The sequence below is a fragment of the Otolemur garnettii genome, unplaced genomic scaffold, assembly GCF_000181295.1.
Source record: "Otolemur garnettii isolate 467f Iridium unplaced genomic scaffold, OtoGar3 scaffold00035, whole genome shotgun sequence".
NCBI classification, from domain to species: Eukaryota; Metazoa; Chordata; class Mammalia; order Primates; family Galagidae; genus Otolemur; species Otolemur garnettii.
Window position 1 is genome coordinate 5927832 of NW_003852430.1, and position 11551 is coordinate 5939382.

The 11551-nt window shown below is 39.2% G+C and overlaps 1 protein-coding gene across 2 annotated transcripts in view; it reads left to right on the forward strand.

Annotated features, from left to right (window-relative positions):
• PRIM2 (DNA primase subunit 2) overlaps positions 1–10245 on the forward strand; it is a 286830-nt gene extending 276585 nt beyond the window's left edge. The window contains exon 14 of one of the 2 annotated variants that reach the window (XM_023513161.1): positions 10173–10245. In XM_023513161.1, coding sequence (XP_023368929.1) covers positions 10173–10202 — 30 coding nt within the window. In that variant the 3' untranslated portion in view covers positions 10203–10245. Of the gene's footprint in view, positions 1–7715; positions 8344–10172 lie in introns of those variants that run through there. The other variant, XM_003789669.3, reaches the window with a different exon arrangement.
• The last annotated feature ends 1306 nt before the right edge of the window (positions 10246–11551 follow it).

Below are 11551 nucleotides of genomic sequence, written 5' to 3' on the forward strand. Positions count from 1 at the left end.
GTAAAGCAAGGGTCACAAACTCTGAGGCCTACAGAGAGCAGACAAATGATACAAAGAAGGTGAAGCTGGCTGAGCTGACTGTCAGATAGTGAGGTACAACTGTGGCACACTGGAGAGATTGTGCTGTTAGGTTGGGCGCAGTGGCTCACACCTATAATCTTAGCACACTGGGAGGACACAGCAGGTAGATTGCTTGAGCTCAGGAGTTTGAGACCAGTATGAGCAAGAATGAGGTCCAGTCTCTACTAAAAATAGAAAAATTAACCAGGCATGGTGGCACAGGCCTATAGTGTCAGCTACTTGGGAGGCTGAGGCAAGAAGATGGGTTGAGCCCAGGAGTTTGAGGTTGCTGTGAGCTATGACACACTGGCACTCTACCAAGGGGGACAGAGTGAATCTCTGTCTCATAAGAAAAAGTTTATTGTGTTAAAGGCATTCCTGTTGACAAATGTTACGACTTTATGCAGGCCAACAGAACACGTCTACAGGTCAAATTCAGCCCATTGGCCCCCAATTTGCAGCCGCTGATTGCTGAGTATAGATTCCTAACCTTGGGCAAACATCCACAAAGGGAGTGTGGGGTCCAGCACCTTTTGAAACATTTTGTCTCTGAGGGCCCATGTGTGCTGTTCTAGCATCTGTGGCATTTATCAGGGATCTATGACCCTCCAATAAAAGATGTGGCATGTGTTGAAGTCGTCATCATTTACTATGTTAAGTTTTACAGTTATTTTTATGTTTCTACTTAGTTGTCACAAAAAGTTTTTTTATTCTGGTTATATAACTGCAAAATGTCTTGATAAAATATATCACAGGAAAAATATATTCTATAATATACCAATAATAATTAAAATAATAATAGCAAAACATATCAATATCAATAGAACCCTGAACACATGCTAGACACAACATTCACTTCTTTGAACGTATTAGCTCTTTTAATGCAACTACAGCAAGGTACTCTATATGTCCCTGTAGGCTGACTAGGACTTAGAGAAGCTGAGCGGTATGTGTAAGGTCATGTTGCTAAGAGGGGATGGAACTTGGATTTGAACCCAAAGGTCTAACTCATCTGAAAGTTTGTGCTGTTCTATGGTATTTGAGAGTGGATTTGTACTGATGACTGTGGAAGTGTTTAGATTCCTCCTGTTTAGAGTCATAGAATAATAAACATGGAGGGACTTTCGATCCATGTCATCTGATCCAACCTTCATCATTAAAACATGGAGGCCTGTCTGTTCCAAGCTAGTTAATGGACAGTCTGGACCCAGATTCCCGGTCTGCTGTGGGTCCAGTTCTCCTAAGTTCCTAACTTTTAAAACTATTGCTCTTTTTAAAACGTAGTTGGGTTGGGTGGTGCCTGTGGCTCAAAAGAGTAGGGCACCCCATATATCGGAGGTGGCGGGTTCAAACCCAGTCCTGGCCAAAAACTGCAAAAAAACAAAACAAAACAAAACATAGCTTGTGTTTACAAATTTAAAGGACTAAACATCAAGGAAATAGTAAGGCACTGTGAAATCTCATGGGAACCTCACCAGACAAGGTGCATATTTGGCATTTTCAGCATCTGTTCTGTGGGACTCACCCCTCAGAGGCTGCATTCCTTAATTCTCTGGCTCAGCTTGGGAGTTTTAATTTCTTATATGTTCTTAATTATTTGAAGCCCTTTGAGCTAAGCGGCCTCAGAACTTTCACAATTGAGTTCTATGATCCAACCTCTTTTAAAAAATAACAGATAAAAATGAGAATTAAACATTGAGTTTGTGACATAATCACTAAAAAGGAATTTTTTCTCCTCAAATCTGCTTGTGTAATCTCTCCTGTTGATTATTTCCGTAAGAATGTTGCTAGTATGGTTAATTTTTAAAATTTGCCCTGGATTAATGAGGAAATTTAAAAAGTGTATCTCAATCCTCTCACATACAGAAATAATCTAACTTAAACCACCTATAAATCAATGAAGGAAAAGGCTGTTTGTATTCAATAGCTGTCTTGTTACAGGTTTTTTGAAGGTATCTTCCTTCATTTATTATTTTTTCTAATTTAAAAATAGAATCTATTTTTGTCAGGTTTCTGCCTTGCTGCCCCCCCCCCCCCAAATAAAACCTTATGTTTATGTTCCTGAGGCCTTTGTGATCAAACCCACTTAAATGCAAGTTTTGAAAATGAACCAGTTAATTGGTACCATTTGCAGCAGCTCTATGATAGTTCCATATGGCTGTTTTGGTAATACCAGCTGCCTCATTATAAGCTGTCATTGCAAAACCTCTTGATTAAAACCCAAATATCCCATAGGTAAAACAATATTGCTTTCATTCCTTCAAAGTCTACATTTGCAGTGGCAGAAATATGAGACCCATGTTTGTGTGAAGGTCATTGTGTGCAAAATGTGCTGATCCCAAGCAAATGTCTGAGGGAGATTCATTTAGTATGTGTCAAAAGCTGGCCTATAAAACCTGTTTCCTCAGTATTGTTAGATCAGTGTTTAAAATAATTTTATACTGTAGTGTATTCTTTACTTTCTTCGTGCTTCGTGTATAAATGAAGACCCTAATCCTTGGGTAGGTTAATCTCTGAATTTTAATTGAAAATAATGTTTTCAGAAATAAACCTCTTTGGACACAAGAGTAATAATTGTGGGTACTTATTTTTTAAATAGCTGAGTATAATTTTCCCCCAATTTATAAATTTTTACAGAAATCCTGTTATAACCTATCACACATTTTCATGTATCTTAAATGGGCTGTATGAAATACAGCTAAGCCTTTTTACAATATCTCAGGGTCACCATTATGGGTATCAATTAGAATGCTGGGCTAGCAGCCACCTCCTCTCACTTGGATCCCTGCAGTAGCTTCCTAACTCATCTCCCGGCATCTACACATGTCCCATTCCAATCCTAACTCCTCCACACAGCTGCTAGAGTGACCTTTAAAATAGAGGAATCTGATCATTTCAATAACCTTCTTTTTACAAACCTTAAATGGCTTCCTGTTTCTCTCAAGATGAAATCCGAAATTTACACTACAGCCTGTTAAGGCCTCCAGCCACCTGCCTTCCCCTGGACTCCAGCTGCACTAATCCCGTTTCAGACTCTTCACAGTCCTTTGGATCTTTCAGGCTGATATCTCAGAATGAAAATGCATCACAGAATTTGCCTCTCCCAATACCTAACAAAATGTACGAAACATCATCAAAAATCATCAGCCATGAAACCATCACTAACAGCAACCAAACGAGAAGAGGGGCGCAGAAAGAAGCAGAAGACTTATAATGGACGAAAGTCACAAAAATACTCAACTTTCCAAATGAGAGTCAGGGAAACAGCTGCTGTCTCTTGAGCAGAAATCAGTGAAATGGTAGCTTTAGATGTAGAAACCTCACTTTCTCTTTTTCCTAATTTGGTTTTAAAGGTCTGTTTTTGTAGTGTTTAGTTTATGTTCTCTTTTCTCCAAAAACTCCTGTGTTTTTTTCCTTGAGGGAGATAAAAAGGAATTTAATGGCAACTATATACACTTTCTTCAAAAATATCAGTGAAAGAAACTCAAAAGACAAAGAACCCATCCTTAAAGACAACACAATTTAGTTGAAAGAAGGAAACTGCTCATAATTTCATCTTTCTGTCCGGCAACTTAATAGATCACAACGAGCTTCACAGAGTAGTTAAGAAGGACAGTTGCAGGCCTAAGAGGAAAGTTGAGAAACATAACATCACATGGAGCCGCGGGACAAGCCCTCATCCCAAAGCCCTTACCTTGTTTTAGTTAGTTAATAAAAACATATTAACTAAAATGAGCATTCATAAAAATATGTATGTTCCTTCAATATTATGTTTTCGAGTTAAGGCATCTGAATGCCATTCATTTGCTAATCTTTTGATGTAAAGGCCGGGTCTTTTGAGTATGGCTTAGTGATTGGAACCCTAGCTCATCTTTCTTTCACAGACCATACCCATAATACGCCATTAGCAGTTTCCAGTTTGGGTTTCTTTAAAGTGGAAAAGGAACTTAGTAGTACATAGGAAGCAATGTGATCTTGTCTCCTATTCTTTTGGGAATTCAACTTTTTAAAAAAGTGACTTCTCTTTCTTGAGTCTTTCTACAACATTTAATTTAGATGTCATAGAACCAGCAACTCTTTCTGTTAACATTTTTCTTTCTTTGGTTTTCCCATAGCAACCCCACTATAGAGCACTATTATCTCCATATCATAGAGAAAACTGACACTTTAAAAGATTACCATATTTCCTTTTGTCCCCACTGAAGTCCCATAATTCAGAGTCGTCTTCTGTGATAGAGGTATTGAAAATGTTAACAACTTGAAGCAAGGTGTAGAAGATCCCCAGTATGTTAACACAGCACCAAAGTATTAGATTCTTTTTGCATGAAATGATACGACTATATTTTTTTATAATCTTTACAGCCAAGTTTAGCTCTAGAAATAATTCTAACGGAGATATCATTGTCAGTTTATTTTGCTTTGCATAAAACCTCTTAAAACAATTTTCAGAACAACTAAATAATCTAGCATAAAGATTTGAATTTTAATCGAGACAAAATCAGTTACTAGTTTTAGGACGTTGTGTAAACCACGTATTCTCTTTAGGCCTCAGTTTCCTAATCCACATGGAGGAGGAGGCTCAATTTAATGGATCTCAGGGGCCTTCTAATCTCTATTTTTTTTTTTCTATTTAGAAAATATAAAGCCTTCTGACTGAAATGTGTTAGGGAATAAATTTACTTTTTGTGAAACACTTCACAACCTGCGAAGTTTATATTGGATCTCCCAGTTTTTAATGAGTTGGTTGAAAATTAAATGCAATGGAACCTCCATAGCTGACCACCTCCTTAAATTGGCCTAATTTTCATAGACTGGACATGCACCATACATATATGTCAGTCTCATAGGCCTACTTCCTTATGTTGACCATCTCTGTATGTTGACTAGTTTGTTATAGTCCCTTGGGTGGTCAGATTACAAAGGTTCTACTATACGATAAAGATGTTCACAAAATATTCCTTTTTTTTTAAATTGAAACAGGGTCTCACTTTGTCACCCTTGGTAGAGTGCGACGGCATCATAGTTCACAGCAACCTCAAACTCTTGGGTTCTAGTGATTCTCCGGCCTCAGCCTCCCAAGTAGCTGCAACTACAGGCATCCGCCACAACACCCAGCTATTATCTTTGTTTGTTTAGCAAGCCCGGGGCTGGGTTCGAACCTACCAGCCCGGTGCATGTGGCTGGCATCCTAACCACTTAGCTATGGCTGAACCAAATGACTCCATTGTTAATAAAAATTATAGATATATTCTAAAACATTCAGGAAACATTTTGAAATTAAGCAACCAAGTTTTTAAAATAAAGAGAAACATTTGTTCCTAGTGATCTATATCTCTTAAAATCAGTCTGTTATATACTGAAATTACTACGTCTAAAACTATTGTCCCAACATATATTAACTTACTAAAGAGAATCGGGGAACCCTGGGGTACTTAAAAATTACCAGAGGAGATCTCATTTCTGCTTATTGGTCCACCCATCTGGAGGGTTTATTCTGGACCATATTACAATTCCTTTTCCCCTCTGCCACTTCATTTTTATCCACCAGAAGATTATGTCTGCATCACCCTAATCACACCACCTCCCTTCTTAAGCATGTTTAGTGAATCCCTGCTGCCGAGAGAATTTAGTCTAGGCTACTTACCTGGTTTTCAAGGCTCTCAGAGGCCTGGCCCTGCCTGCCTTTCCAGCCTCACTCCCTGTTATTCTCTTTCTTGAGCCTTTCCACCAGGCTGTGTGCACCACGTGCTTTCCTGGGACATTTCCTTTTGCCTTGCTCACCTGGTCCTGCTGTCTTCACTGCCCTTTCCCCCAGTGTCCCAGCTTTCACTCTCTCCAGCTTTCCAGACCCAACTCAATAACACTTCCCCTACAAAGCCTTCCTTCATCCTCCCAGCTGGAATTTCTCTCTACTGTGGAGTCTAATAGGCCTTTATCTGTGACCCTTGTCACTTCTCCTTTCTTTGTATAAGTTTTTAAGTACATGACTTACTGGGCTAGAAATTTCTTGAGTTAGACAAATGCATTGTTAGATTCTGAAAAACTACTAGCTTAGAACCTGGCTATCCACTGGCTATTTCTGGGCCCAACTCACCAAATACGTAAGGTGCCTGTGGTGTACAAATCACTTCAGTACAAAAAGTAAAATGTAAAAAGATTGGTAAATATAAAGCAGAGGAACAAAAAAGTGTCGTGGTTTCTTAGTTTCCAAAAATATATAAAGTTGAAAATACCACCCAGAAAACCACCACAAAGTAAGTAACTTAAGCAAAATGCTATTTTTATTGTCAGCTCCATGTGTGGAAGGCAGAGATTTGAAAGCAAAACCTCAGATAAAGGGAGATTAGTGTAACGCATGATTTTAAATAGTACTCAAAAGTTTTGTCGGTGGTGCCCGTAGGTCAGTCGGTAGGGTGCGGGTCACATTCACCTGAGGCTGATGGGTGTGAACCCGGCCTGGGCCAGCTAAAACAACAACGACAACTGGAACAACAAAAATAGCTGAGCATTCTGGCAGGCACCTGTAGGCCCAGTTGTTTGGGAGGCTGCAGCAAGAGAATCACTTAAGCCCACGAATTTGAGGTTGCTGTGAGCTGAGCTGTGATGTCACTGCACTCTACAGAGGACGACACCTTAAGACTGTCTCCAAAAAAAAAAAGTTTTGTATTAGTATTTGAGCAAAGAAATAGCATAATACTACAAACTGAAGCATGTTCGTATGAAGTGAAAATTTAAACAAAAAAAATTTCTATAAAAGGAATGACCAGTGAAAACCCAAGATTAGAATGAAGAAATTACGTTCAATTAGGTTGCTTTTTCAGAGTACTATATGAGATAACATGTGCCAGCCTACAAATACAAATGATATCAGGAATGAGTATCAAAGTGATTAATGAGATTGCTTTTCATTTTCTCTCCCCAGGCTGGGCATGGTGGCTCATGCCTGTAATCCTAGCACTTTGGGAGGCTGAGGCAGATAGATTGCTTGAGTGCAGGAGTTCAAGATGAGCCTGAGCAAGAATGAGACCCCTGTCTCTACTAAAAATAGAAAAAAATAAATATATTTATTGGCCTCTAGTATACTAGGTACAGTAGTGATCATAGAGGTCCTTAACCTGGGCATTACTGACATATGATGTAGCCCTCACCTGGGTTTGTTTCCCAAACCCATTATTTTCCAATTTTTTATTTTGTGTTAATCACCAGCCAGAATTGGTAATAGTTTGGATATTGCCAGAATTGAAGGCATGGTGTGGATGGCAGTTAGGGTTCTGTGGAGGTGAGAGAAGTGTCCAGTTTGCCCCAAGAGTGGATGGTGATACCAGCCTCTGAGAGGGCAGGGGAGGTGGAAAGGGTAATTTTCACGTTGGCCTTTCAGGCATCCTGGATGTTGAATGGGCCCTGATAATGGAACTAGAGCCACATGAGAACTGGAACTAGGTGTGGAGGCTTCAGCTGAAAAGATAGATGAAGAGTCGTTAATGTCCAGGTACTAGTTGAAGCCCCTTTGAATGAAACAGTGCAAGTAGTGGATGGAGTATTACAGACCAGAATAGCTAAGTAAGTTTTAAGTGAGGGCTGGGACAGATTGTGAAAATCCTGCATGTATAGCTTTGCTGTGTGTTAATGAGATCCAAATTTGCTTCTTTGTACAGGTGGATGATTGTGGCTTTTCTTTGAATCATCCTAATCAGTTCTTTTGTGAGAGTCAACGTATTCTAAATGGAGGCAAAGACATCAAGAAGGAAGCTGCCCAACCGGAAACTCTTCAGCAAAAGCCAAGCATCCAGAAAGCCAAGGATGCATCGTCTGCTCTGGCCTCTTTAAATTCCTCCCTGGAAATGGATGTGGATGTGGATATGGAGGGACTGGAAGATTACTTTAGTGAATGATTCTTGGGCAGTTTAGGAACCCCTTTCCTCTGTAGCTTTCATTTCTTCTTTCTAACGTTCTGCCTTGTTCTCTTTTAACTTTATTTTTTCCCTTCATCCCACCCCAGTCCGTTGACACGTGTACACACTCATTAAGAAGGCAGGTAAAAAACACAGACCCCTACTATGTTTTGCTTAGACAAAAGGGAAGAAGAAGAGTTTCTGTGAAAATCTATCACTTGGGGAGTATCATTTAAATTCTGTTCTAGGAGATAAAAACATCTTTCTGGACTGATTAAAGTCCACAAATACAGCTAAAAACAACTTTTAATTTAAACCTTATCACTTTTCCAGTTTGACACAATCATTTGACCTTTTTTGTTAATAAATATGAAAACGTACATCACTGTGTGTGTAATTGAGAGAATCTTACTGTGGCTTAAGATCGGACCTTACCTTCGTTTTTAAGTGGCACTTTGGAACATTCAGCACACTGCTCATCACCCTGGGGGATTTTAAACTTTCCTTTTTTGTTGTTGTTGTCTAGCTGACCTATTTTTTGTTTACTCTTCCCCATCAACTTTGGCCCCTTTGAGTAGCAGCAAACTCTACTGAAATGAATTGTGATTTAGGAATTAAACAGAATGAGTATGGCCAGTTGTACTTATTACAGGAGTATTTTTTAATGTAAAATAATGGCACTTTTTATCTGTTGCCATTTTTCATTCATTCTAGGGGCAGGTTCATGAAGAATAGACAATTTCTGAAGCATAAAGGCAGTACGTGGAGTATTGATAGTGTTTGTCCCACCCTCCAACTTCCATGTCTTATTACTTCTGTGGTTGCTGGGAATTACCAAATAGGCATGGTAAATTCATTAACATCAGTAATGAATGTTCTGATATTCATAGTATGCCCTCTTTTAAGTGCTAGCAGCAGAATTCAATAGAATTCAGTAAATGTTGTGGGTATTATAGACATAAGAGATCAGTGCCCTGCGCTCTCTGCCTGCCTTTGGCGAGGAGGTAAGGTGGGGTGGATGCTGCCTGGTGCTTTATGCCTTACAGGGCAGTGGCACTGTGGACACCTTTTCTGATCTCCTCACCAAGCTCTGTACTCACCCAGGGTTTGGGGGGTCCCAGGAGACACAGTCTGAAATGTAACTCTTCTCACCTGTTACCTTGGAATATGTGGAAAATAGCAGTCTATTCCTTCCCTCTTTTCCTGATAAAAGGGGGTACTTTCCCCTTCTCCTTTTGAATCACACACACGACAATTGATGAGAAGACATTGTATTTAGAAAACTGGATAAACTGCATCAATATGAAAGGTTTTATACAGGATCAGATCATCAGAACCTAAAAATGTCAGCTAATCGGGTTTTTATTTTAGGCTTCTGAGTCAAAGATTTCTTGGAATATTTAGTAACATATAATTAAATGAGATACCATCTGAACTTGGAGTTGTCTGGGTGAATTATTATCACCTAGTTTGGAAAATAGTATTATTCCACTACAAATTACCCCTATAAATCTCTCCCTTCCAAAACCATCTGCTGCTCCCTTCATCATTTGTAGTTCTCAACAGGAATCCAGTGATTGCCTACCACTTTATCCATGAACTGCAAACCGCGAGTCCTTTACTTTAAAAAAAAAAAAAAAATTAAGAATGAGTGCTGTATGGAGCTGTTTTAACCACAGAATTAAATCAGCTTTAGAAAGCCAAGTATAGAAATGCAGGTCTCAATTGTATTAAAAGAAGGGAAATATTAGCAGCACACTCTCTGCTGTAGTTTAGTGAGAAGTCTCAGGACAGGGTGTTTCATATCTGGCAACATTTTGCAAAGCTGTCTGTTTCTCCTGCCTCATGTTCTCCTTTTATGAAGCCTGTGCTCCCACCAGCTAAAAGGACAGAGCTATTAACAGCATGGTAGATGTGCCTTAGTGAACTATTTATTTTATACTGGCAGCCCCGAGAATTTGTGTTATCCTGTTGAATGTTTTATAAGTGTCTAGTCAAACTCCAAAATAACACTAGTTTAAATGTTAGCTGTATTACAGGTTCAATTCCCTCATAATAAGGTTTGATCTCCTGTCATGTATTATACAGAAGAATATATAAACACTGTGAAATCTATAGATTAGAGGATGGGGGTAGAGGATTATAAAAGGAGGTAGAAATTAATGCTTTCTTGGTGCTTTTTGGAGTTAGAAAAAGCAATTTATGTTTCATGCTTCACAGGTCTTGACAATTTTGATTTGCTTTCTTTGAGAGGAAGACTTGTTTGAATTGGATGATGTAGGAAGAACCCGAAGGAAAAATCAAAAGCCAACAGCCTCTTTTCAAAACAGTAGCCAGTGAAAAAAGAATGTGAGTTTTCCAGGGCTTTTTTAACTTTTAGTCTTTTATTCCTCTTCAAGGAAGAGAGGCTGTGTGATTATCAAAGACAAAAGAAGAAACGGCAGAAGAAAGAAGTGAGGTTGGACATTTGTAGCTGGTTGAAGCAATGACATTGTTAGGAGAGATTCTGTCACACTTGTTATGTTTCTCCATGATGTCTTTCCCTCCACCCATACAGTACAAAATTCTTAATTGCTGTCTGTGTTAAAGAACACTAGGAAGGTTTTAAGTAAACTTTTTAGGACTGCTTATAATATTATGGAGTCATTAAATAGTTGTAGATTTTGAATGAGCTGGGAATGGAATAAAACAATGGGAAGGATCTTCAATTCACATAGAATTTTAATAAGCTGAGGGATTTCTTCTCTCTCTAAAAGCAGACAGGGTGTTTTGCTTGTTACACTTTGCTGTCTTCCTGATACTCAGGATCTTTGCGAGCAAACTTCCGTAATTCTTTGCAAAGAAGAAACGAAAACTTCTGGGATTTAAGCTTGAAAGGCGAAATGAGCCAACTCTTAAAGTTCTGGTTCGGTTAGAGTCTACTGTTTGCAAATTTAATCAAGGTCTTCCACAGGCATCAGCTTGACATTAAATTTAAGTGCCCATTAAAGGGAGAGTTTGACAGCAGTTTTGAATGTGAAGCTCAGTCTGAGGACATCTTTACAGCTGGAAGGGAAAAAAAAAAAGCTGAGAAGCCTCAAACCACTGTGGTAATTAGATCCATTTGTTAACTTCTTTTCTAACGTTGGCTAAGGGAGGGGGAGAAAAGGTTGCCAGGCTGGAATCAGGAAGGCAGTCCAGAGTTCCCTACAGAAACTGGACGTGCACAAGGTCCTGCGTTGCACAGCAAAATGGTCAGTATTCTCTCTGACAAATGTGTAAGATGGGGAAATTATTTCAAGTGCTATATTCAGTTCTCTCCCTTTTAACACAGAACCAGTGGGGGAAGTAGCATTTGTGAGTGGGAGTGCCGGCTTGGTTGGAGGCACCTTGGAAGACATACATTATTTGGGAGGCGACCTCTTGTGGTACGTGGTTGGCCTGAAGAGTTGGTTTCTCCCAAGAGTATCAAACTTACATCAGGTAATCACTTATTTACCCAAAGCATCTGGCCTTCTGTTCAATACCAAGTTCCTTTGTGACAGATAGCTATTGCCCTAGTCTAAGGCCTCTCACCATAATTGGCATGTAGGCAATTAGCTTTATGACTCTGTGGAAAT